The 26,718-nt window shown below is 42.2% G+C and overlaps 1 protein-coding gene across 14 annotated transcripts in view; it reads left to right on the top strand.

The window, feature by feature from the left end:
• NEBL (nebulette) overlaps positions 1–26,718 on the top strand; it is a 357,579-nt gene that overhangs the window by 312,693 nt on the left and 18,168 nt on the right. For 6 of the 14 annotated variants that reach the window (XM_081796063.1, XM_081796062.1, XM_081796065.1 and 3 more), the window contains 8 exons: positions 542–634; positions 6,153–6,245; positions 7,821–7,913; positions 9,428–9,520; positions 10,803–10,907; positions 11,937–12,108; positions 14,003–14,095; positions 15,308–15,511. In XM_081796063.1, the coding sequence (XP_081652189.1) occupies positions 542–634; positions 6,153–6,245; positions 7,821–7,913; positions 9,428–9,520; positions 10,803–10,907; positions 11,937–12,108; positions 14,003–14,095; positions 15,308–15,511 (946 nt within the window). The remainder of the gene's footprint in view (positions 1–541; positions 635–6,152; positions 6,246–7,820; positions 7,914–9,427; positions 9,521–10,802; positions 10,908–11,936; positions 12,109–14,002; positions 14,096–15,307; positions 15,512–26,718) is intronic. The other 8 variants (XM_081796058.1, XM_081796060.1, XM_081796059.1 and 5 more) reach the window with 8 other exon arrangements.

Genomic DNA, 26,718 nt, shown 5'->3' with positions numbered 1-26,718 from the left:
GAAGGTTAATGAATAAGTGGAAGACAAGGGAAATAGAATGAGTAAACTTTGATGTTGGTGACAGAACCAGTATTTTCTTTGAAGAGAATGAAGGCATCTTTGTGTTTGGAGAGTAGCACTTGCTTAAAATTTCATGCTGTTTTTGAATTAAATGATACTGCTTAGTAAGCTTTTATAATAATGCACTTTGATTTTCCTCAAACACACATGTGACATACATTCATATTTAAAGCCGGGAACTCTAGTTTGCCAACTTATATCCTTAGACCAAATAATCTGCGGCCACCTAGGGTAGCATGCATGCTCTAGAACCAAGTATGAGAGGGTTACTTGGGGAATACTATGCAATATGAAACCAGAATTGGGCATTTATTGTGATAATGGGTTATTTAATTGATTGATATGACCTTGGTACTTGTAAATAGAGGCTGTATTCACGTTACTTGAGAACCTGAGACATTGTCTTTCTTTTACAAGAATCTAATCTAGGACTTGAATTCTAATACGCTTATAGTTATTCTTTCCTTCTCTTATAATTAAGGTATTTTATAAGAAAGAAGTAGGAGCTGGCACGGCCATAAAAGATACTCCAGAGACGGAACGAGTGAAGAAAAATCAGCAGAATATTAGTTCAGTAAGTTCTCCATAGCATTAATTATCCTTTCCAAAAGCAAACATCAGCTAGATAAATGTTTTCAGTTCTTTGCTAAACTGGCTGCTTTTCTTTTATTCTTCGCTTTGTTAAAATGCTGTTTCATCAAATATCAAAGGTCTCAGTTTCAGAAGGAAAACTGTAGCCTTGTTCCCCTTGAACCTAAAGCAGTGTTTCATCTTGATATATCATAGTGCACAAGAGATAGATCACTTTAATAGTCCAGTAATGAAATCTGGGATTAGATTTCATCTTTTGAACAGAATTTTAACTGTATTAAATTTTTCAGAGAAAAGATAAATTTCAGTACCTCTCCACAACTTGGAGGAAAGAAATTTTACCCTGTAGAATGATTAAAGGCCCTTAGCACATTGATTTGGTGGCTTAAGAGAAGGTTTCAAAGGCCCCGTTTGCCTTTTTCTTTCTCCAGCCCCCAGCAAAACAAAAACAGGCACCTTCACCATGATTTGTAAAATAATTTACCCTCCAGTTACCTTTGAGCTTGGGGGGAAGGGTAGAGGAGGCAAGGAGCAAGTCCTGTGATGGGTAAAAAACTTCTCCATTCAGTGCTTGACAATTTACAATGAATAATTGCTATCTTTACCAACAACAATTCTTCCATGGATATTTAGTTTCTTGTTGAGGAAGTCATAAGGTTCTTTCCTGAAATCCCCTTCTTTCCTTTTCTTTTCTTTTCTTTTCTTTTCTTTTCTTTTCTTTCTTTTTTTTTTTCAGAGATAGAGAGAGAGTGCTCATTTTCAGAGCATCTCAGTCAAATGCTCAGGGCTCCTGGGTGGCTCAGTCCTTTGGGTGTCTTGATTTTTGGCTCAGGTCATGATCCCAGGGCCTTGGGATCAAGCCCCATGTTGGGATTCGTGCTGGGCATGGAGACTGCTTGAGATTCTCTCTCTCTCTCTCTCTCTCTCTCTCTCTTCCTCTGCCCCTCTCCCTTGCTTGCACTCTCTCTCTCAAAATAAAATAAAAATAAAAATAAAAATAAAGAGTCAGGTGCTCAATGAACTGAGCCACGCAGGCACCCCTGAAATCCCTTTCGTGACCTTTCTCTTCACCTTCACTCTTAGACACAGAGCCTTTCGTTAACTAATTGAAGCAGAACTGGTCTGGTTAGACTTACGTATCAGTCAGGACAGTATGTGGCATTCTAGAGTATGAGTATGCGTTGGCTTTTGCAGAGAAAAAATAGAAAAGGCAAGGTAATGCTGTATTAAATCATATTTCAAAAAAATCTGCAGAATACTAGTGCAGTAAAATTTCTGTAGTCTGAATGAAGCTAGCTCCTGAAGGAGGCTTACAGAGAAGACCTTACAATGAGGGTGTTCCCGTCCGCCATGGCGAGAGCCCGTGTCAGGCCATGCTGGGGTCCAGCTGGAGAAGTTTGTTTGCCAGAGAAGGATGAAATGTTTGTTTCCTTCACTTTCAAATGATAATATTTGAAATGCACCCATCAGTGTTCTGAGATACAGTGTTATAAATGTTCTGTGGTAGGCGATTCCATTGCCTGCAGTAAAATGAGTGCCTTTTTGATTAGTTTAGAGTCGTCTGAAAAACAAAAATGTTCATCTTTAATCATGTTTAGCTTCTCACCCGAGGAAAATCGCGCAGAGTAGTGCGGTTTATCATTTCTTTTTCCAGCGTCCCACTGCCTTTTCCAGCAAACAATAAATGTGTAGTTCTGTATCTCTCTAAGGTTGGGCCATAAACTCCTGCTTAGTATTCAAATGGAAAGTTGCCCTTTCAAGATTAGCTAGATCTGTCAAACGAAGATATGATTCTCTAACATTTAAAGATGTCGACATTTTCCACCTCCACTGTACAAGCCTTTTAGCTATTAGCTTTCTGTGTTAAGGAGTGTTTTTGAATCTTATTTAGAGGTAGTCTTTCTTGGTGTAGTCTCAATTTAACTGTTTCACATCTGAGCTAACATTGTTATTGTTACCCATATTCAACCTACGGCTACTAGGACATGGATGATATCTTAGATATTTAGGTTACCATTTCTTTGGGACTGTCAGTGTGGATTTCAGCCTTCATCATTTAAACATTACCAAGTGATTTCTAAACCCTGTCTTGTGTAGATTTAAGTCTTTGCTAAATTTCAGCATGTGCCTCTTAAGTCCAGCCTGTGTTTGCATACAAATAAATATTTATGTGTGTCCTTTTTCTTGAATCTAATCTTCCATGAAGTTTAGACATATTAAAATACCACCAGATAGGATGGCATTACTAATCTTTTCATGAATTTAAAGAGCTGTTTCTTGTCCCATGCCTAGCAGTGTGCTGGCATTATCATTTATGTCTGGTTGATCTTCCTCTAAATGGATTTGAAGGAAAGGCTTTTGAATAGAATGGGTGCCAGACTACATACAGGCTGGCTTTGTATAATGTGATTATGTGGGTACAAGACACTTCCTGACTTTTTGCCACTGGCCCTTCCATAGTGAACAGAGGTCATGGCCTCTGCTTTTAGTACATTTCCCTCCACCTTCCTCTTTCTCTTCTTTTATTGTGGCCACTTAATTTTTTTCCTTATCCTGGATTATTTGTGTGCTCTCACTCAGATAAGCAGTCTTCCCGAAGACTCTGCCCCTAACTCGGTTTGACTTTGGACTTTAAATGCATGATAAATTGTAATTCATACATTAATGAGTAGAAACTGCTTTTCAGATAGAAAAATGATAAGTTATTATATTACTTAAGATACTTCCCAAGGGTTTTTATGTGTGTGTGTGAGTGTGTGTGTGTGTATCTGCCTAATGATAAAACTTATCCTCGTAAGCGGCATTTGCTTATTGTAATTAAATAAACTCCTGTAGTATGGCTAGGTGAATAAATATGAGTTTATTTGCACTTTAGCGTAAAGGAATCCTAAAAGCATCACCAGCTGAAATAAAAATTTGTGTTCCCATGGAAGGAAAATTAACGTTGGCGGTGAAAAAAGTTCAACTATGTAATGGTTACGAATGCAGAATTCTTACCTTGCAAGCCTTGTGTTGAATAAAACCCACATTGTTCCTTCAATACATTATTCAGGGGAAATACAAAGGAGAGATAAAGCAGGCAACAGCCATCTCCCATGCTCCAGAGTTAAGAGAGCCAAAGAAAACCAGAAGAACATCAGCAATGTGTGATCATGTTTCTTTAAGTACTGTTTTCTATTTTATTGGATGGCAGTAGACAATGGGGGGCCCAGCACTTACACAGGTGAAGTCCCGTGATGATGCCTTCTGTTGCTGGAGGGCCCGTTCCCGGAAGGTGGAGATAGGATTTCGCCCTTCTTTCTGTTGGGCTAGCACAACACTTCGTGCGTGCATTTATTTATCCGAGAACATGTTAACTGAATGCCTGCTCTGTCCTTGTTCTTGGGAAATTCAAAGATGAGTGAGGATTCTCAAGGCCTCTAGGAGAAACAGACAGAGGCATAAATACCCATTATGCATTAAGTGCTGTAACCATAATTAATAGTTATTGACTGTTTACGAGGCTTTTGGAGTACTTTACGCGCAGTGTGTCGTTTAATGATAAGCAAGTATTCCCTTTGCAAAGTGTTGTGGAAACGCAGAGAAGGAAGGGTATGTCCTTGAGAGAGAGAGGAAAGCCCTCGGAAGAAGAGTAACATTTGAGTTGGATCTTGAAGAATTAATCACAGTTGGGGGGGTGGATGTCGTGAAGAAGTGCCTTCCTGGCAGAGCAAACTGAACCTGTTCAGAGTCCAAGTTCTGTCCAAGGAGAGGAAGGTTTAGGTGATGGGTGCACGCGATGAAAGACGGCAGAAGATGACGGTGAGAGAGAAATTGTAATTCGGGCTCTAAGGAGTCACGTCGGGAACCCCAGTGTTTCCTAAAGTATGGTTGGTATATAAATGATAGGTGCCTGGCCCATGAGCAGGCCATGATTTAGGGATTGTATTGTTTTAATGTGTCTCTTTTTCGAAAGGAAAGGATAGTCGTGTTCAATTTATCAGAGACACATAACACTCCCATAAAATAACTTTATTTGAAGATAATAGTGACTTAATTTAATGGAAGACGAATACTGCAAATCACAGCACCGTTGATAGCTGGCCCGACATAAGGCAAGTGGTGTGCACATGGTAGAAATTTGGACAATATGGAATAACGGGAAGAATGTGGACCCTGGTCTCCTGGCTTGATCCCAGCTCCAGACCTTACCTGCTGTGTAACCTTTATAAGCCACCAACCTCTCCCAGCCTCAATTTCCTTATCTGTGACACAGGAGCCATACCATTAAGGGGGGTATTACCGGGAGAGCACTTAGCATATTTGTGAATGGATGAAAACAAGACATGATCAGTCGCCATTATCAGTTTGATTTCCCCAAACTTACATCCACCAGAAATTGGTTACGATAGTCTCTCCACATCAGTAATGCCGTTCAGCAGACTTTTCCCCTCCGAGCTCTACTCGGAGTAATCTTTCCTTATATCCTGCCATCCGTAGAGATTACACTGGATCTTTTCTCACTTCAACGCAGACACAGACACAGGCACAGAATCTGCCTAAACTCTCAACTACATATCACGGCACAAAGAAAGCCGCCCGCTGAGGAAAGCTGCCACACGGAAGGGGCCTGACCCTTTGTCATTTATTTTCCAGGCTTGTCAAGCTTCTCTTCACTGGCACACTCACGGTTAAGGGTGTGCATCCCGGGTCCATTTTATCTGCAGGCCCTGAAGGTCTTGTGATGTCTTAAAAAAAAAAAAAAAAAAAAAAAATTCCCTTACACTAAATTTAAACTCCGGAAGATCATTAAGACCATCCCTGTGGAGTTGCTTATAATAGGATTTTAACCTCCAGTTTAACTTTTGCCTGTCAAAAATTCATTTGATGGACCTACCATTCTGTTTCTTTGTGCTGGAGGCTCATTTATTTCCCGGGGCGTTGCAGAATTGCCGGAAAACTGACCACAAATGTTGGGGCCTGGTCCTCCAGCTAAGAAAGAGCACCTCAACACGGCAGGTCAGGAAAATTTCCATAAATGCGAGTCAGAGCACAGGCCTTCCCACGTGGACACTTTGTAGATAAGGAAACTCTGAGGTTCGCGGTGTGTTTCCGCAGTGACAGCCTGTCACGAAGGGGCAGGCATGGTGCCATCCTCCTTGCCGATGAGAGGAACGTAGGAGTTTTATTTTTAAATACGAAATGGTAGTTTGCTAACGTTGCCTTTGTGCTCTGAAGAAAGGAACTCACGGAAGGGATCACTTATTATTCCCGGTACCGATCACACTCGGAGGGGCCCCCGACAAATGATGCGACGCAAAGAATAACAGCCCAAGGTGGAGTTCAAAAACATTCGGGCGAGAACGAGCTTGCAGCCTGGGCTCGTGGCGATGGTGAAGTCTGCTAGCGATGCGCAGGTCCCCGCGAACTCCTAAGGACGCTTCTTTTAATCTGTTGCACGCTGTGGGTGCACCTTTCCTTCACATAACCCCGCCCTGTCTCGCACCTTGTCTGTCTCTCAGCTCCGGTACAAAGAGCCGTGCCACAAAGCCACGCCCGTGAGCGTCACGCCAGAGATGGAGAGGGTGAGGAGAAACCAGGAGCAGCTGAGTGCGGCAAGTGTTTCCCCCGTGTTAGCAAGCGTCATGCACTTTTATTCTTCACAGTGCTCTCCGGAAAAGCTCGAGCCCTCTACGGATCGGATGCTCTTTTCTGCAGTCCCATGCTCAAGGGCAGGAACCTTGGTTCTCCGGTGCGGTCCGGGAAGTTTGGGATTGTCTGGCTATGATTTAGCCGTGTTCGTTTAGTCAAGAAGTCTTCGTTAAGCACCCCAGCGCGCCAGGCGTGATCCTGGTTACTGGTACACAAAGATGGGTGAGACCTAGTTCCTGTCTCCACGGGCCTCGTAGGTTCGTGGGCAAATCTCTCCTTTCGGGGAAGGACCTGGAGAGCAGTGGGTGTGTTGTCAACCTGAGAAGAAGAATTTAGCTGTTAGAATAGAGCAGGAGAAGACCCGGCTTGACTGGGCTGCTAAGACATAACGTCAAGGCAGGGAACCTTGTAAATAAAATGAGAAACATTAGTCAATCATCAATGATTTATCGCTAATAAAGGAATGAGAGTTAATAATTGTGAGATACTTCCAATATGGCATGTGTGCTGAACGCTTTCTGTGAACCCGTGTGGCTGGCGCAGTTTATTTCTCTGGTTTGTAGGTGTGGGAAGCTGAGTCTTGGAGAGGTCAGAGGACATGCCAGGGACCCACAGTTTGAAGGGCCGAGCTGGGATTTGACCCCAGGTCTCCCTGGGTGCCCCTGGGGACCCCAGGTGCCCCCTGCTAGCTATTTTTCCCATTTTTTGGACCCTTTTGTGGAACTTTTACCAGTATAAACAATAGCGTTCTTCCTCCCAAACAGGTAGTTTTGAAAGACTTTACAATGTGAGTGTGAGTTCTTACAGGTAGAGGAGAAAATCAGGCTGAACAGCACCTGATCCTTATAATATCCCTGGAAGGCAGTAGGAGGGAGAGATCTTTAGCTTCTTTTGAAGGTGGAAGCCCCAGGTCAGAATGAGAGTAAATGGTCCTCCCCAGGCTGGGCTAGCAGCTTCGCTGTGGTTCTCTTGGAATGGTTCATTCCTGTGTTTCTCCCCTATATTCCCATTGCTTTTAGTGGTGGGATTTGCAGTTTGCTTTGGCATCGAACAGCAAAATATTTATCGAAACCATCATTTATTTATTTATTTATTTATTTATTTATTTATTTATTTAAAAAATGTATTTATTTGGGGGACAGTGCAAGTGGGGGAGGGGCAGAGAGAGGCGGACAGAGGTTCCTGAGCGGGCTCTGCGCTGACAGGCTGACAGCAGCGAGCCCGATGTGGGGCTCGAGCCCACGAACCACACGATCGTGACCTGAGCCGAAGTCGGACGCTCAACCGACTGAGCCCCCCAGGCACCCCTTGAAACATCATTTTAAAGAAGCACAACGCCATTTTGTGCTTGCCACATCAGAAGAATAAGGATCCAGGTGTGGCTATGAACTGACCGGTTTCTGCATGTCTACTGTGGGGACAAGTGTGGAAAGATGGGGTTAATTTTGAGGCTCATGCTCTGTGGGGTGTGTGTGTGTGTGTGTGTGTGTGTGTTGACCATCCTGCTATCTACTAAAATTCTCATTTATCGTCCGCAGGTAAAATACAAAGGAGGGGTTAAACAAGCAACTTCAATTTCTGATCCACCAGAGCTGAAGAGAGCTAAAGAAAACCAGAAGAACCTCAGCAATGTGTGACCTTAGTAACTTTTTTCCTTATGACAGCAAACGTATTCTCAACATGTCAGTGAAGAGTTGTGTTTATAAAGTTCTCAAGTTGACACTGTGCTCTCAGTTGACTGCCTGTCTAACTTGAAATGGTGCAGAGTGTTAGGTGTGGGTACAGCCAGGCATTCCGGGCTCCAGAGTTCCCAGTGACCGCCAATTATGATTTTTGGCGACCGATTATCGAGGCTCCCTCTTGTCTGCACGCTTACAGTTGCTGTAGTTCCGCAAAGGGATGCGGCGATGGCTCCTAGCGTCTTGGCCCTTCGAATAAGCTTTCCCACTGCCTTTCTTACCTGTATGTGTTCTTGTTTGTTAGCCTGTGCAACCCTGTCGCCCACTCCCAGCTCTCGTCGCTTTATTTTTGGATGATGACTTGGGGGGTAAAATTATAAAGTGTGCAAGCCTGCACAGGTCACACGGGACAGGCCCATTTTTCAGGGCACTTGTAAAGGGGGCTGTTTGTTTTTCCTCAAGCACCAACTCCTGGCCTGTTCTTAACCCCTTTCTGTTTTTGTAATCCATAGGTGTAGTTCAAGGAGAGCATCTTTTTTTGAAGTCATTAACATACAGATTGGGTTCTCTGTGGGTGCCTGGGTAGCTCAGTCGGTTAAGTGTCTGACTTTGGCTCGGGTTATGATCTCGCGGGTTCTTGAGTCTGAGCCCCGCGTCAGGCTCTGTGCTGACAGCTCAGAGCCTGGAGCCTGCTTCGGATTCTGTGGTCTCCCTCTCTCTCTGCCCCTCCCTGCTCACATTGTGTCTCTCTCTCTCAAAGATGAAAAAAAAACAGTAAAAAACATTTAGATTGGGTTCTCTGGAAGAGGAAATCTAGAAATCTATTAGGTTCAAAGAAATATTTTATTCTTCAAACCTTTAAAGTCTTTGGGGGCAGATCATAAAATGAAGTCAGGCCGTTGTTTGGCCATTTTCCTAACAACTGTGTTTTGGAGAAGTAGGTGCCCATCTCTGCCCGATATATCTAGGGGCAAGGTTGATATAACTCCATTACTCTCAGAAGGGAACTTAGTTATTGAGAAGGAAGAGTGGGGTCGTGGGAAGTGCAGCGACCAGTTTTTGGATGACCACAGTCGCCTATTTAGGCATCTTTTTGAAAACCCTGCTGCAGTTAATTACTAACAGACTACAACAGTATATGGGTACGAGTGCCTTTAAGCGATACCCATGAAAGACATTTCTCACCATGTTCCTTTGTGATGCAGGGCTTATGTCCGCTTTCCTGACAGTATGCCCATGTATTTGAGTGTATTCACAGTGACGTCATTCCCAGCCATAGACGCAATGGGATGAATTGAAATTGATTTCAGATGCAAGCCTTTTAAATATGGCTAGCCCTCCGATACCACCCTCTTTTTTCCGTTGTGCCCTTTTCTCGGCTAGCTCTTTAAAATAGCTACTGTGAGACTCTTATGTAGGTGAATTGATTCACCGTGCTCTTTATTTTTTATTCCCCGCAATGATAGGTTTATTATAAAGGTCAGCTGGGAAGAGCCACGGCTTTAAGTGTAACTCCTGAAATGGAAAGAGTGAAGAAGAATCAAGAAAATCTTAGTTCGGCAAGTTGCTTTTTTCATTTTGGTCTGTTACAAAGGGTGCATCCTTTATTATTTACTTGCAGTCCTTTTCTTGTTGTTTTTTTTTTTTTTTCCCTGTGAAAATAAAACGTACTCTCAAGAAACATTTGTGATACATGCAGTAGGTCCACGTGTAATTTCAGATGATTTCCAAAATCTGCCGTTGCGCAACTCGACGTCATCATGCAAGCCCTTCCTCGGTATTTCCAGATGTGACCAATGGTTACATTCAAAGTTTAGTTTTAAACTATATTATGCTCCTTTAAACAATGATTCATGTTATTTTAGCCAGTGTCTTTGAAAGTGGTGAAGTCTTTGATGCGTAAGTTAAATAATTGTCATTGTGCAGATGTATCCCATTGAATGTGAATTGTTAGATGTTCTCTGCAAAGCAAAATCAGAAATGACTCATTACTCCAGAGTAGGGACCTAGAGGGAAAAAAATCTTTAAATGCATTGCGTATAGCATTCAGTTATTCATTAAAGGCCCGTGGTGCACATCAGTGTCTTATTTGGATTGTATGCTTTCTTTTAGTAAATATCAGGGCTTCAGTTCCGAATTGCACATATGTCCTCAGGTCCTCAATCATTGCTTTCCTCATATCATGCATAACCAGCTTCATAGATAGCAGAGTTCTGCTGGTCCGTTATCGAGAAGATAGCTCATGCCTGGGAATCAGCATTTAGGGTTTACGGTTTACAGTTCGCCAGTGGCATTTCTGTCCAGAGATGCTGACCGTATTTGACATAAATTACCTTTAAGCTGTGGCCGCTTAGAAGGAAATTAGATCTGATACTCACAGTTTCTTATTCTCCACAATGGGAAAAAAAAAATAAAAGGAAATAGAGGGATGCTTGGACTTGGTAGGTATATATTCTTCAACAGTGTTATGGTGGAAAACGGGGAAATATTAGAAACAGAAAAATAAATTTAGGTTTCATTTAGTGTGGATTTTTCCTGTTTAAGTATGGTAACCACTGTTCCCGACTACACTGTTAGTGGATATCGTTCACTCACACGTTGGTTTTCGGTTAATCGAGAGATTTAGGTGGTTTTTGCTTTAGTTTTTAAAAGTGAACTTTGAGAGCAAAATTTTAGATTGTTACCCTAGAATGACATGTAATTCACTGAACAACTTACTTGGGGAATCATTTTGAATATGTTGTAGATGTGTCACTCATTTGGAACGTTTGAAAACGTGGCGTAATGTTTTCTCTTACAATTGTTGTGTTGTTTAAGTACGTTCTACTGTGTCCTTTGCAGGTAAAATATACCCAGGACCATAAACAGATGAAAGGTAGACCAAGTCTGATTTTAGATACGCCTGGTCTGAGATATGTCAAAGAAGCACAAAATCATATTTCCATGGTAGGGTACAACCAGCTCCTTCTTCTCATGACTAAAACATACTAAGGAACGGCCCCACCCGGTGTACAGAAGGCGTTGTTCACCATTAATCTGGATAACTAACCAGCATGAATGCAAAGCAAAACGCAGATGGGACCCTCCTTTGGCGGGGGGGGGGGGGGGGGTGGTGACCGCTAACCACACTGAAATGTAATGGAAATATTTAGTCTAATAAAGTAATTTTTCTCAGTGATATTTGGGGTGTGTTTTTATTTCTAACATGACTACTCTAAATGCATTTTGTGAAAGACATTTGCTTGGACTTCTTTTCAGTTAATTTGAAGACAGAGTTTGGTATGTTTACATGTTGCAAAGAATGTAAAAGTTATGTATGTTTTTTTTTTAAAGCAGTTGCCTGAGATAGAATTTATCGGCCATAAGGTTTCTTCATTTAAAGTGTGCAATTCAGTGGTATATAGTAAGATTTATAGAATTGAATAACTACCACTGTAATCCAATATCAGAACATGAAAAAAATGTGTGTTTGAACTGTGTGTGTATATATATATATATATATATATATATGTATATGTATATGTATATATATATATATATATATATATATATATATATATACAAAAAAAAATCATGTCAATGTGTGGAAATAGAGTATCATTTTAAAACCTATTAAAAGTTAAAAAATAGCAAATTAATTTGTACCTAAGTTAGTACATTTTAGGAAATCGCCAGGATTAAACAATATATATCTTTTAAACCTTCTCACTGATATACCGGTTTATATATAATTTAAAAGAGCTTCTAACCATAATGAGGAAAACCGTTGTGAAAATCTCAGCACTTGATTTCTGATGCCAGGAAGCTGACATTTCAGACACTATTTTCGGAGTAATCGGAAAAGACACATCTGTGTGGAAAATAGTCTAGATGTAGTCGATTCTGTAACAGTTGCCGTTATGTCGAAATTGTGTGAGCTCTGTTAACAATCAGGACATTTCAGTTGGAGTTTATGTTGTTTTTCCTTTTTTTCAGGTAAAATATCATGAAGATTTCGAGAAGACGAAGGGCAGAGGCTTTACTCCTGTTGTAGATGACCCCGTGACAGAGCGAGTGAGGAAGAACACCCAGGTTGTCAGCGATGCGGCCTACAAGGGCGTCCATCCTCACATTGTGGAGATGGACCGGAGACCTGGAATCATTGTCGGTAAGCTGGCGGTTCCCAGCAGGTGTGCACGGTCAAAAAGGTGGTCCTTGCCCCCGCTGTAGAATCAGCCTCCTTATTCATTGGACTCGTCCTCAAATGGTGGATGCGGTGCCCAACTGAAAAGGGGTGACAGGCTAAGTGTCAACTGTTTGTGCCATGTTGAATGGGATTCATGGTCCTTGTCAGCTCTCATCGCACACCTTTTGGATTATTGGACCTTCTCTGTCTTCAATAACTTGCCGGTCTTAAGAGCGTTCTTACTTCTTAAGCCAAGGAGCGGCCCAGATACCAGCCAGGAGTGATAACAAAGGCCGGACAATTGTTTTGTTTTCCTTTAGCTAACGTACTTGAGCAATGCCTTGTAGTGCAGACATTGTCTACATGGGGGACAGAAATAATAGAACTGATCCCATGTAGGACCTTTTACCACAAATAATGCCAGAGAGATTCTGATGGTATTCCACAATATGAAGAGCTTATATATTTTTTTTTAATTTTTTTTTTTAACATTTATTTATTTTTGAGACAGAGAGAGACAGAGCATGAACGGGGGAGGGTCAGAGAGAGGGAGACGCAGAATCGGAAACAGGCTCCGGGCTCTGAGCTGTCAGCACAGAGCCCGACGCGGGGCTCGAACTCACGGACCGCGAGATCATGACCTGAGCCGAAGTCGGATGCTTTAACAGACTGAGCCACCCCGCTGCCCCATCATGGAATTAGTTTCATTGCTTTGCATTAACATCTCATAAGGGAGAGTGAGTGCAGAGGGGTCTGATTCATTCCTTGAGGGTGGAAATGCTGACAGTCTGCACGTTTACACCAGGGTCCTACTCGAGAGCAGGGGCCAGGAATGATGGTGGAAGCCTTGCTCCTGTGATATCGTCTAGACTTTGAGCTCTCAGACCTCATTACTCATTACCTTCGAGATAGGAATTATTGTTATTTTTTAAATATTTATTTTTGAGAGGGGGGTGGGACAGAGGATCCGAAGCAGGCTCTGGGCGAACAGCAGACAGCCCCACGTGGGGCTCCAGCTCATGAACCGCGAGACCATGACCTGAACCGAAGTTGGACGCTTAACCGACTGAGCCACTCAGGTGCCCCTAGAAATTGCTATTTTTTTCTAAATGCAACATATATGTCTCTAAATTATTCCCTTACTGGGTAATCCAGAGGTCGGTGCATTTCTTCTTTTGGGGTGGGGGGAGACTGTTTTCCACGGAGGACTTCCCTACGAAGCCCCAAAATGAAGTACATTCCACAAACGAACTTTTGAGCCAGGCAGGGAGTAACTGAAGTGAGTTATTTTTAAAGTTTACTTATTTATGTTATGAGAGAGAGAGAGAATCCCAAGCAGGCTCCACACTGTCAGTGGGGAGTCCACCGTGGGGCTTGAACTCACGAACCGTGAGATGACCTGAGCCGAAATCAAGACTTGGATGCTTCTACTGAGCCACCCAGGTGCCCTCAGGAGAGAAGTTTTTGTTCTTTCTTTGGTTTTCTCGGACAAAAACCTCTCAGTCACTCCCTGGGAATTACTCACATGTCCTTAATCAGCAGTTTATGTCAAACATTTTACTTCTTTGAGCACGAGTGTTGGGGGTTCAGGGATGCGGGGGGTGTCTGGTATGCATGTGTGTCAGGTGATGAGTCACAGGCTGCAGACAGAAGGACAATGAAAAATAAACCAGGCAACTTAAATTTGCTCACAAGATTTTCCTACCAAATCCATGTGGGTGCGACTGTCCCTTCGTTCTCTGATGTCTGCAGGACCGTGGGTTTGCCTCTACGTGTTTGCTTCTTATGTACATCTTTTTCCAGACTTGTGCTTGACTCCGGTGCTGGCTTTTTAAAATTCATTCTTGATTTGTTGATTTCTTCCTTTTGGTAAAAGACCTCAAAGTTTGGCGCACAGATCCTGGCTCCATCTTCGACATTGATCCCCTGGAAGACAATATTCAGTCTAGAAGTCTCCATATGCTCTCTGGTACTGCTTACATTTTGAGTTCCTTCTCATTTACGTGGTTTTGTCCTCAAAGTGCAGCTCATCTGAGCCTTAGAGGCACCTGGTGCCAACGGTAAATTGTGAATTTTTAAAGTTGAGGATTTGAAAAACCAAAAAAAAAAAAAAAAAAAAAAAAAAAAAAAAAAACCATGCTGCTTTAAAATGCCATTCATCATGCATGAAAACAAACCTCGCAAAACAGCTTTTTAATATATCGGACCTAGATTCGTTTGTCCCAGGTTCACCTAGAAAGGTGTCCAGAGCTTCCTTGTTTCTGCTTTTCATTAGTGAATGTGATTTGATAGGTTTTCTGGGCTTTCAAATGTAATTATTTGGATTGCGTTAAACTGCTAAGATATAAAGGAGATTCGTTTCTCCTTTATATAAAAGGTGGGGGAGGTGTCCTATATAGCATCGTGAATGTGTTAAAATAAAATAGACTTTTTGGTACCCTCAAAATTTATCTCTGAGTTTTCGTATAATGCAGAATTTATGGCGTATGTCGCAAGTTCACTCGACTTTTAATTTAGACCGCGTGTTTCTAATTAAAAGCAAAAACTGAATGGCTTGGATATTTGGGTACAGGGATAGCATTTCAGACTTTCAGACAGTGTTGAACACACAGAAGCCTTGACAGTTATGCAGTTATTTCAAACCATATAAATAGATGTATTATATCCTTTGGGTCTGTCTCTACCCCCTGATTTATATTCTACATTTAATTACTGACATTAATAAAATGGAAAGCCCAAGGGAAAATAGGGACTCTAATACTTTTGTCCTCAGTTTGATCTACATAAGCAGCCAAGCTCTCATTAAATTTTCTGAAGATAAAGAAAAGGCAACAAATACTTACGCTTGGCGATTCTTGAAAACAATTATGTATAACCAGATGCTATGTTTGATAGAAACATTTTAGTTTGCTAGTGTTTCCTTAGTTCTTGTTAATTCCCCACCCCACCCCCATTTCTCCTTTAAAATCTACACTTAAAATGAGCATAAGTGATTGTTCAACCTTGATGCACTTGACACAGCATATGTGGAAGTTTGGTAACAGGTGGCTAGAACTTGTAATGCCTGAGCTTTGGGATTTTTATTTATAAGAGACCTGCTTTGTGTCCTTGTTACACTTTTCGGTAATTTTTTTCTTCAAGTCACTTAATCACAAATACGAATATTTTCCTTCCGCTGTAGAAAAGGCGAGTCACTATAGGAGACATCGTTCTCGCTCTCATTCGAGCAGTACTTTTGGCACAGGTCTGGGAGACGACAAGTCAGAAATATCCGAGATTTACCCCAGCTTTTCATGCTGCAGTGAGGTAACCAGGCCGTCGGATGAAGGAGGTAGTAAATTTGAATCAGTCTCAGAGAACAATAATACAGTTTGGCAAACCTGTCGTAAGTGTGCCTAACATTCTTCACCTTTGCACAAACATGTAGCCTGGGTGTGTTTGGAAATTTTAAATTCTGTTCAGAAAGTGGAGTCTTTTTCTTTTATACTACTAATTTGCATTCCTGCACGTTTGTTTTTTCCTGTCTTTCTTCACTATTTTCACCGCCAATGGATTTTTAATGACAAAAGGGTCTTGGGACCTGCTGTGTGAGTTTGTTGCATGATTGTGATGGAGGTACACAGCCAGAGTGGACACTTGGGTTCTGTGGAGTTTGTGTTTGATTTCCATTGAGGGAAATCAATCTTACAGTTATATTGGAAGAGCTAGAAGGGGTTGCTATGAATTTGTGTGCATTTATTATTATTTTATTATTACTTTTTTTCAAGTTTACTTATTTATTTTGAGACAGAGAGAGCGAGTGCGTGCAAGTGGGGGAAGGGCAGAGAGAGAGGAGCCGAAAGCACAGAGCCCGATGTGCGGCTCTGACTCAGGAACCATGACACCTGAGTCAAAGTGGGACGCTTAACCGACTGAACCACCCAGGCGCCCCTTGTGTGCGTTCTAACGTTGATATACATTTGCAGACAGAGTTAGATCTTGCCTAAAAGAAATCGGCTGTAGGGGCGCCTGGGTGGCTCAGTCGGTTGAGTGTCCGGCTTCGGCTCAGGTCATGATCTCACAGTTCGTGGGTTCGAGCCCCGCGTCGGGCTCTGTGCTGACAGCTCGGAGCCTGGAGCCTGTTTCAGATTCTGTGTCTCCCTCTCTCTCTGCCCCTCGCCTGCTCACACTCTGTCTCTCTCTCTCTCTCTCAAAAATAAATAAACATAAAAAGAATTAAAAAAAAAAGAAATTGGCTGTGATACTTGAGATATGAGATTTAAAAACAAAACAAAACTGGAAAATACTGTGCATTGTTAATAATCTTCCCTATGTTTTATGTAGTCATCCTTTCTCCCGTTTTCTATATCCAAACCGGCAGATTACATCTAGACCTTTTAGCTGAAATTATTTTGGATGTTCAACTAATCCTGCTGACAAAGGTCTTAATAAAAGTTAAGACCATGGAACAGCTCCATTTTAGTGCCATGGGGAAGGAGGTGAGGGGTCTGAAGCACATAAGAATAAAAAGAACCCCGAATTTCCTCTTCAACCACAGAGGTCCTATCGCTGACATCCCAACGGCAGGAAATTTTGATGTTGAGCAACTTAACATGGGGGTGAGGGGCGGTTGCGGACAAAGTAAAGTGACCAAAGACCTGATAAAACCGTGAAAGCCCTTGCAATTGTGTGATTGGTGTTTTGTTTTGTTTTTTTCATCCATTCAAATAAAGCACTTATGAGGTTAGAGTCAATTACATCCTATACATCTTAAACTGCATATTTAGACTGGCCTTAGCTGGGTAGAAAGTTTTGTTTTCTTTGATGTTTCAGTTTTACTGAGGTACAATTGACATGTGAAATTGTAAGGTATCCGAAGTGTCCATTGGGATGGTCTGATATGTGAGTACATTTGTGAAATGGACTCCCCCCCCACCCCCCAGCTGGTTACTTAGCACATCCGTCACGCCACATAGTTATCTTGTGTGTGTGTGTGTGAGAACGTTAAAGTTCTACTTTTCTAGCAAATTTCAACGATACAATACAGTGTTGTCAACTGTCGTCACCACGTTATACGTTAGATTCTCAGAGCTTGTTCTTCATATAGCTCCAAGTTTGTACCCCCTTTCCAACCTCTCCCTGTTTTCCCCACAGTCCAGCCCCCGGGCGTCCACTTTTGTGCTGTTTCTATGAGTTTGCCTTTCGTTTGTTTGTTTGTTTTGGTTTGGTTTTTAAGATCCCCGCTTACTAGGACGTTTTTAAAGATCTCTTTTCTCTATGATTCTAATGAAATGTCTGTCAGGTACTTTTGCCGTCTTGTAGACACAGCAGTCATGGGGGAGCTCCCTCTTCTGTGGCTGGTTCTCTAACAAAGGGTTCAGTAACTTCTTGAGTTTTTCGGTTTTGGACTTGGGGTTATTGATTTCTCCCTTCGGTGTCCTCTGTGGTTCTGGAGGTACAGAATAATGCCAATGTTTGATGAGACGAGCAAAATGCAAAGCAAATACAAGAATAAACTCGGAGCCATCGTAGTCAACTTGACTCAGTCCAGTGTTTTAGAGTTGACGCGATGTACCTTAGAGACTCTGCTTCAGCAGTGACCCTTCGACTTCACGTCTGTGCACCCAAGACAGCATTCGTTCATTTATTCACCAAATGTTTATTGAGTGCTCTTTTACACCAGCCAAGAGCTCAGATCTGGTGATGCACAGTGCAGTGAGCAAGAGAGATGTGCATCTGCTCTAAGGGACTCAGAGTCTGGCGGGGGACTCTGACATGAAACAGATACTGACCCACGTAATGTATAATTAAGAACAGAGAAGGGGCTTTGAGGGGGAGAGCGTGGGGGCCACAAGATGTACAACCGGGGGATTTGATCTGGCCTTGATGTCAGGGGAGCCTTCCCAGAGAAGGAGGATTTGAGCCGAAACGCAAATGCTAAATGATGTTAACTGGGCCAAGGAGGCTTTGGGAGAAAAATGTCTTTGCGAGAGAGAACCGAGCACTGAGATGGTGTGTGGGTGAGATGTTCGAATGGAGGTGTCGAGTAGGCAATCAGAGTCCAGAAGGAAGGCTACACTGGAGGTAGATGTGGAAGGTGTCAGTGATGAGGACTGGGATGAGCCTGCGTAGAGAAGAATTCAGACCCCCTCCCCCAAACGTCTCCAGTCCCTCTGCACCTGCTGACTCTCCGTTCTCTGTCCCCAGGACTGCACTGTGAAAACCCGCTGTTGTTGGCTTCTCTCTTCTTTCTCTTCCCAAGCCATACCTTCTCTTTTCTGATTACTTCTAGCAAAAGGACCCCATTCTATGCCAAACCGAATGAGAAAATGTCTCCATTGAAAGACAGTATACATACATATCCTTATGTTTATGCCAGAATGTAAGATTAACACTTGATTGAGAGGGCATAATTACATTCTTTAAAATGGAGGAATTTCAGACGCCATGTTAGGTGGCGGTGGGGGTTGGGGGCTGGATTTCTGACAGGAAGGTGTATCTCAGTAGCTTAAATAAAGTCTTGTAAAATGCCTTTGAAAATGCCTTGTCATTCTCAGCCCCCCGTTATGGGGTCAAGGTGCTCTGCTTTTAGTGACGTTTCCTAGTTTGGAAAATGGATACTGAAGTACGAAGCAGAAGGAAAGATGTGCCGGTAAGCGTTCTAACGTACATACGAGTATGTGTAACACCAGATGTCTGTGTTAATTTGAAAAGATTTTAGAATACATGGGAATATGCTCCCAACTCCATTTATTTTAAGGGAGGCAAGACGCATTCCAGCTGTTGGCACCTTGTGTCTGTATTCAGATGATTAGTGATATACCAAACCCAATACGTTCAAAACAATATCCCCGCCCCCCACCTTCCCCCCACAACAGTCTGCTCTTTCCCAGGTTTTCAGTTTGCTAAATGGCAACCGCACCCGTCCAGGTACTGAGGTCAAAGCCTTTGGAGTCATCCTTGACCCTTGTTGTTTACTCACACCTCCCTCCAACCCATTAGCAAACCTTATCAGCTCCACCGGGAGAAACACACGCAGAATCTGACTGCTTGGGCCCCCCTCTGCCCTCACTCCGCGTTTCCGGTGGGGCCCTCCTTGCCTCGGACCATCACGGTAGCTTCCTGACCGCTTTCCTGTTCCTGCTCTTGCCTCTCACGCCGCCAGCCCTCTGTCCTGCTCTTTCCTCCACCTGGTAGCCAGAAGGGATCTTTCCGAAAGTCCAGTCACGTCATTCTTCTGCTACCATTTCATTCTGGATATAACCCAAATCCTCACCGTTGCCTGCTCTGGGCCCTGGCTGCTTCCCCAAGCTCGTTTCTTTCCATTCTCGGAACACTCCTGTGGTCCCTGCTTCCCTCAAACCTTCCAAGCAAGCTCCCGCCCTGTACTGCCGCCTTGTACGTAACTGCTTCCCTGCCTGGAACATTCCCTCTCATCGCCATATTTGCTTTGGCCGAATCCCGTTTTTCTCCATAATTCTGCTCAGAAGTCACTTTATTTGGAGACACCCTCCCTGACTCCCAGAGACAAAGTAGCACCTTTCCTGTCTGTCCCTTTTTTTCCTCCTTCACTAGCACTTGGTACCATCCGAGATATTTATTTGCTTGTCTGTCTCTGCCTCGCTAGAATAGAAGCCCTGCAAGAGAGATATTGGCTCTTTTGTTCACGACTCTGTCACCAGCCGTTAAGAATAAACACTCAGCAAGTATTGGGAGAATGAATGAAATGGCCAGATTAATATTTTTTTTCCTGTTTCTTATTTTTTTTTTTAATTGACATATGATTGACATGTAATGTGGTAGTAGTTTCGGGTATACAAGAAACTAAGATCTTAAAAACTAGAACTGCGTGCATAAATGTATACACTATAATTATTATTTTTTTTAAATAAAAGGCTGTTGTGGAAGGCTTTCAAGGAAATTCTCCCATTTTTGTTTGGATGATGTTTTGATATGTTTCAAGGACATTAAAGCATAGCTGAAAAATAACCTAAAATAGAAACATTCCCAGTGTTTTGTTTTGTTTTGTTTTGTTTTCTCCTGATGGTGAAGGGAAGAAGCAGTACCCATGACTTCTCAGTTTCTTTGAAATTTAGGGTCCCCTTTGAAATGTGTACTATGCTGGGCCCTGGGAAGGAGGTGCTGATTGACTCTGTAGAAGGAAGCAACTTTTATGGTCTTGACGGCTGTTTGATGAAAACCTTTGGTGTCTTTAGTTAATCATATGTATTGGTTTAAGTACCATTCTAGAAACGGAATAGAATTTTAAAACCGTACTTGTTAATGGTAAGATGAAGAAAAAAAGACAACGTAAGTATTTGGAAACGCCAGCTTTTCTTCCATATTCGATTTTTTTTTTTTTTTTTAGATACAGATTAGGATTTTATAGGATAAAATGTGCTAAGTCCCAGCGAGATGTCCTTGGAGACCGGGTTATCTCCCTGCTGTCGAGGGTGTGTGTGCGACCGTGCTGCACTTTAGTGGACACAGCTGTGTGCCACAGGACGAGGCTTTGGACTTCACCCTGGCTGTCTCCTCCTTGAACTGAGGTCTCTGGAGATCATCTAACTTGATTAGGCACAGAGTCCACTGGTGTAACAAGAGGGACATAGAACAAGAAGCTCTCAAAGATATTTTACACTTCTTAAGCTACTTGCCATAAATTTAAATAAACTCCCCCCCCCTTTCTTTTCTATGTATGAGAATACGTTTATGTTCTAAAATTGATCTGTTCTACTTTGTGAATTAAGTAGCTGGGCAGTTAGGAGAGTCATCATTTTAGGGTTCTTCTTATGAGTCAGAGGAAATTCTGATTGTTAGGATAAAGGATTAAGCAATCGGCTCATTTCCTTGAGGCAAAAGTACCTTGTTTTCGTCATTCGCATTTGGTTTTCATAAGCATTAGCATAGAAGCCTTCTCCTTTAAGTTTTTATCGTTGTTTTCTTTATGTGTTTCTCATGATATTTTCCCATCTAGCTTTGATTGCTGAATTTTCTTATGCGATTATTTTGAGCTTTCTTACTTTTCCATCTACTTCCCAAGGTATTAAGTTACCAAAGCATTTTCATGCTACATCTCTACTGTGTTACTTTGATTCAATAAAGGAGGCTTTTTATTTAAACTTGATCTGATTTTGTTTTGATTCTTGAATAGTATCATTTGAAATTACCTTTATTGCCTTTTGGTATCAGATTAGGTTACCTTGTTTTCATTCGACACGCAGTTCATTGAGCTGGAAATACTCCTGATGTCTCCTGCTCGGTTCACTGCAAGGTTTTCTTTGATCTCTGTGTTTGTCTTCCACACACTTGTCTGCAACGTGTATTTGCCTCCTGGTACTACTTTGTATTTCTTTGGTTTCCCCTAACTCGCAGTGTTCTGTGTTGCTGGTGTTGCTGTGTGTTTGCGGTCTTGCCCAGTGTCTACCCTTCTCAGTTTGAACTCGTGTTTCATTTTGCTTCAGGCATTTTATGTGCTTCTGTTTCCCTTGAGAGCGTACAAGGGTATGGGGGTGCGACAGGGAAAGAAAGACAGATGTACTTTTTAAAATGGACATTTTTGGTTTTCCAGCCTTGTGAACTTTTTCAGTTCTGTTGTGAAGGAGTCTTGTTGGGATGACCTTGTCCTGCCTTCACTGGTGGAAAACAAGCTTCTGAATTCTGTGGCCGCCCTGTCTGGGCTGTGCTTATTACAGCATTCTAGCCCGTGTCCTACGCCCTCTTGCGAGAGATGCTTTGGCACATTCTGGAACTTTCAGTAGATTGTCTGTAGGTGTACCAAGAGGGCAGTGCACCAATTAGGGAGCCGATTGTCCTAAACCTGTGCGTGTTTTCAAGGCACCCGTAACTACATCTGTTTATCCACAAAACATTTATCTCCTACGTGTGGGAGACGCTAGAAACTGAAAAATTAAAGGTCTAGTTGTTACCCTCAAATAACTCACATTCGGACAAGAGAGCCAGATGCATGAAGCCATTGTATCCAGGAAGGCGTTGTGATGGACTGACACAGAGAGTTGGAATCAGCCAGGTGGGGACACGGGAAAGGAGTGTTTGGGGCCGAAAAGTAGCTTATGAGCATATGGAGTTTCTGGGGTGCTCTGGCATGTCTTAAGCCCAGGGGCCATGTGTCTAGGGAATGGGTTGAAGACCAGACCAGAGTGTGGGGAGTGCCAAGCCACAGCCTCCTCAGGGACAGGGTGCAAGTGAATATTATTTGTGGGCCTTCTCCTTGGGCTCTATCCAGCAGGAGAGTTGGAGGCTATGTAGAGGACCCGTTCACTAGACTGGTAGGTAATTGAATCTGTGGCTTGGAAGTTTATTCCCCTCTAGGAGCTTGTCTACGGATCTAGTCTGCATTGGATGATTTAGATCCTACCAAGAGAACCGACTTCTTGGGCATCCCATGACCAAAAGGCCTTCTTCGCAGTCTTGTAGAGGGGCTCATGGTGTAGAGACAGTAGTGTGGATTTTTATTTCAGATGTCACAGCGTCTCTTATTGTTGATATTCAGCATCGATGTAGAAGAGCAGAAACTCCAAAATCATAGCATCTTCCTACTCTCACGACTTCCAGACTCCAGACAAAATAGCCTACTGCTGGCTGCTTCATAGGCGTATCAAATCCTACGTGTGGAACCAGTGTCTAATTTCCTATCTTCCCACACAAACAAACAAACATCTGTTCTTGTCTTTGTTCACCATCTCAGCTGGTGACGCAATCGTTCACAACACTAGACCAACAAAACCCGTGATGTCCTCATTACCTTTCTTCCTCTCCCACTTCGTATTCAATACGTTGAATGCGTATTGACTGTTGACTCTGTTCACTACAGATCTGTCCCAAATCTATCCCCTCCTTGCTAGTCGCAGTACACCCTGAGCAAATCCCATCCCGGCTCCTGGAGATCTCCGAAATAGGCTCCTGATCTTTATAATTTCATTTTTGCCTCTCTCCGAGCTGACCTCTGCCCAGTGACCAATGATCCTTTAAAACCCTGCATCAGATCACATACATGCTTGCTCAAAATTCTCCAATAGCTCCGATCACACTTCAACTAAAAACCAAGATCCGTAGACTACAAGGGGTTGCACGGTCTGGTACTTACTTGGTCATGTCTCCAGTTTCCTTTTCTGCCAGACTGTCTGCTCCAGCCACACAGACCTCCCGGCGTTAGGTGTCCTCTCACCGTGGGCTCTTTGCAATCACTGGTCCCTTTGCCTGGAACACTCCCAAGTGTTTTGAGGTGCTTTGTGGCTTGCCTCCCTTGGTTCAGGTCTCTGATTAAATGTCAGCTCATCAGAAACGCTTTCCTTGACCACTCTACCTGGAAAACTCTCAATCTACGTACACCCATAACTCTATCCCTTTATCCTGCTTTATTTTTCTCTGTAGCTCTTCTTTTAAGCTTTATTGATAAACAAAATTTGCACGTATTTAATATCAAAATTTTGATGAGGTTGGACATATGCATATACCCATGATAACCATCACCACAATCAAGATACTAAACATATCCACCATCTCTAAAAATTTCCTTGTGTTCTTGTGTGTGTGTGTGTGTGTGTGTGTGTGTGCGTGTGTGTGTTTGGTGTGTGTGTGTGTATGATTGATAAGAACACTTAACATGAGAACTATCCTCTTAACATCTTTTCCAGCGCACAATACAGTATTTTTTTAAAATTCTTTTACTATTTACCTAATTTTATATTCATGCATTTGTATATTAGATAATTTGTATATTACATTTTATCTTTTTTTATATAATTTATTGCCAAATTGGTTTCCATACAACATACAGTATTGTTAACTAGAGGTACTATGTTGTACAGCAGATCTCGGAAGCTTTATACTCAGTGAGCAACAATTTCCCATTTTCCTCTCCCTCTGCCCTTGGCAACTGTCATTCTGTTTTCTGCTTTATGAATTTGACTATTTTGGATACCTCGTATAAGTAGAATCATGTCCTATCGTTGGCTTGTTTCACTTAGTATAATGTTCTCTAGGTTCATCCATGTTGTCACAAATGGTAGGATTTCTTTCTTTTTCAAGACTGAGTGATATTCCGTCGTATGTGTATATCATTTCCTTCATCCATTCATCTGTCAATGGTCATTTGGGCTATATTCATTTCTTGGCTATTGTGAATAGTGCTGCAGTGAGCCAGGAGCCACAGATATCTCTTCCAGATCAGGTACAGGCAGATCAAAACCACAGTGTGGCATGATGTCACATCTATTAGGATGGGTATTGTCCAAAAACAGACAGACAAAAAACTCAAACAAACAAAAAAAGATAAATGTTGGCGAGGATGTGGAGAAATTGGAACCCGTATACTTTGTTGGTGGGAATGTAGAGTGGTACAGCCACCATGGAAGACAGCGTGGAGGTTCCTCAAAAAATTAAAAAGAGAATTTCAATATGATCTAGCAATTCTGTTTCTGGGTACATAGCTATCATCCTGTTTATCATCTGATACTGCATTGCATTATGTATTAACTAATTATGTCTCCCCCAGAGTATAAACTCTATTAGAACAGAATCGTTCTGCCTGCTTTGTTCTCTATTCTGTAACTACATCTAGAAAAGTACCAACAAAACAGACACTTAATATTGTTGACACATAAATACATTCAAATTAAAGTTTGATCTGAAATACAAAGAGGCAGCTTTGTTACATGTGCTAAATCACTAAAACTTGGTATCAGTCTTTAATTTATTAAATCTAATTAGAGCTAATGTGGCTGAGGGTAACAGTGCAATAATAGCCTTTTTACTTTTACTTCTTTATTTTTTTTAAGCAGTAACGTAAGATGTTTCGCTGGACCATAACATGGTAACCTCTGTTTATTTTTTATTTTATTTTTTTAAATTTTTTTTTAAATTTTTTTTTAACATTTTATTTATTTTTGAGACAGAGAGAGACAGAGCATGAACGGGGGAGGGTCAGAGAGAGGGAGACACAGAATCTGAAACGGGCTCCAGGCTCTGAGCCGTCAGCACAGAGCCCGACGCGGGGCTCGAACTCACGGACCGCGAGATCATGACCTGAGCCGAAGTCGGACGCTTAACCGACTGAGCCACCCAGGTGCCCCGGTAACCTCTGTTTATTACAAAGCCTGAGTCAGCTGGTGACCTTTCATAACCAAGAAATCAGTAAATTATTCCTACATTAACACTTCTGTTCTCACATAAAGACCTCTCATTTCAATGTTTTATTTCACTTGTGACAACTGTCCTTAGTAAGGACTTCTGAAATTCATACCTCGTATCGCTTCCGTCTCAGTGTATTCTAGTTTATTGTTTGATCGTGAACTCCCTGGTGGCAGAGAATGAAAGGTGCCACGTAGCTGTGCTTCTTGTACACAGCGCAGGGCCGCGAATGCTCGATGAATAAAGGGTGAACGAGAGGAGACAGAGTGCAAGCACAAGTCCCCCCTGTCCTAGACACAGCAAAGACCCCAGAATGCACCCTGAGTTCCGAAGGATAACAGCCACCATTAAAAGTTAAATTTACCACTAAGTTGAGAACAGCAATAGTAAATGCAGGCACAATACTAGACTATTAGTATATTTCGAAAGTGATGGATATGCATCCAACCAGCGGTGTTTCAAAATCTCCTTTAATAGGAGCAGCGTCCATGTCACAATCCTTTGCTCGGTCTCTGCATTAATTTTTCTGTTGATCCTTTGTGCATGGAGGATTTACGTTTTATGCTTTATGAGTGGTATTCTACCCAAATACAACATTTGTTTTTAATGGTGAGCACAGTCTTAAAATGAGAAAGCCAGAACTACTTCGTAGGAAGTACACTCTTGATTTTGAACTCTTCGCATTTTTGTCTTTGTTTAAAATAAACGTGCCAGTATTTCTAGGGAAGCCACTACTTTTGGTTTCTGACTACCGATGGGCAGCTCTAGACCCCTGAAAAAGTCCAACTCCTTCTTAGCCCGACTTCCGTAAGGAAAATGCCTTCAACAAGAAAATTTCAGTCGCATGGTGTCCCTGTATGTGAGAGCTGCTTCCAATCTGAACTTGAGAAGTGCGCGGTATCCGTCAAAAAGTGATGTTTTCCTGTCTTCGTTTAAGTGCAGGAAGATTTAAAGAGTTGATAGCTGAGATACTTCTGTGGTCAATTTCTGAGATAAATTTCTGTGATGAAACTAATCTATAGGAAAATAAATGAGTCCTTTATAATGTAAAATCCTATTGTCAGCTATTACCTGATCACATGTAGCCATCTAGCTGGTGCCTCTAGCCTGCAAAAAAGCACATATTGTAAACTGGTAGAAACTTTTCGTTTGTTCCTGGAGAAAAAGGTTCCGGATTCTGATCGAATTTGAAGTCCTTAGAGAAAAAAATCCTATTCCTGATATCAGTAGACTGGGAATGAAGGCAGCGTCACAAGTTTCCTCTTCTGAGTGTGAAGCTGGGAAAAGGATCAAGTCCTAATGAATAGCACTTGTTCCAAGATGCACATGTGTCTTTCATTGATTTGCCAAAATTAAATCAAAGGGTTCCATATGTGTGTGAAGGAGAAACATCTGACGCTGAAAGTAGCAAACAATAAAACATTAGAAATATATTTCCTGCGAAGCCTAGTTGATCGGGGA

Source organism: Panthera onca, chromosome B4 (genome assembly GCF_046562875.1).
Source record: "Panthera onca isolate mPanOnc1 chromosome B4, mPanOnc1 haplotype 2, whole genome shotgun sequence".
Classification (NCBI taxonomy): domain Eukaryota; kingdom Metazoa; phylum Chordata; class Mammalia; order Carnivora; family Felidae; genus Panthera; species Panthera onca.
Note: the sequence above shows the minus strand (reverse complement) of the source record. Positions and strands in the feature narration are given on the sequence as shown.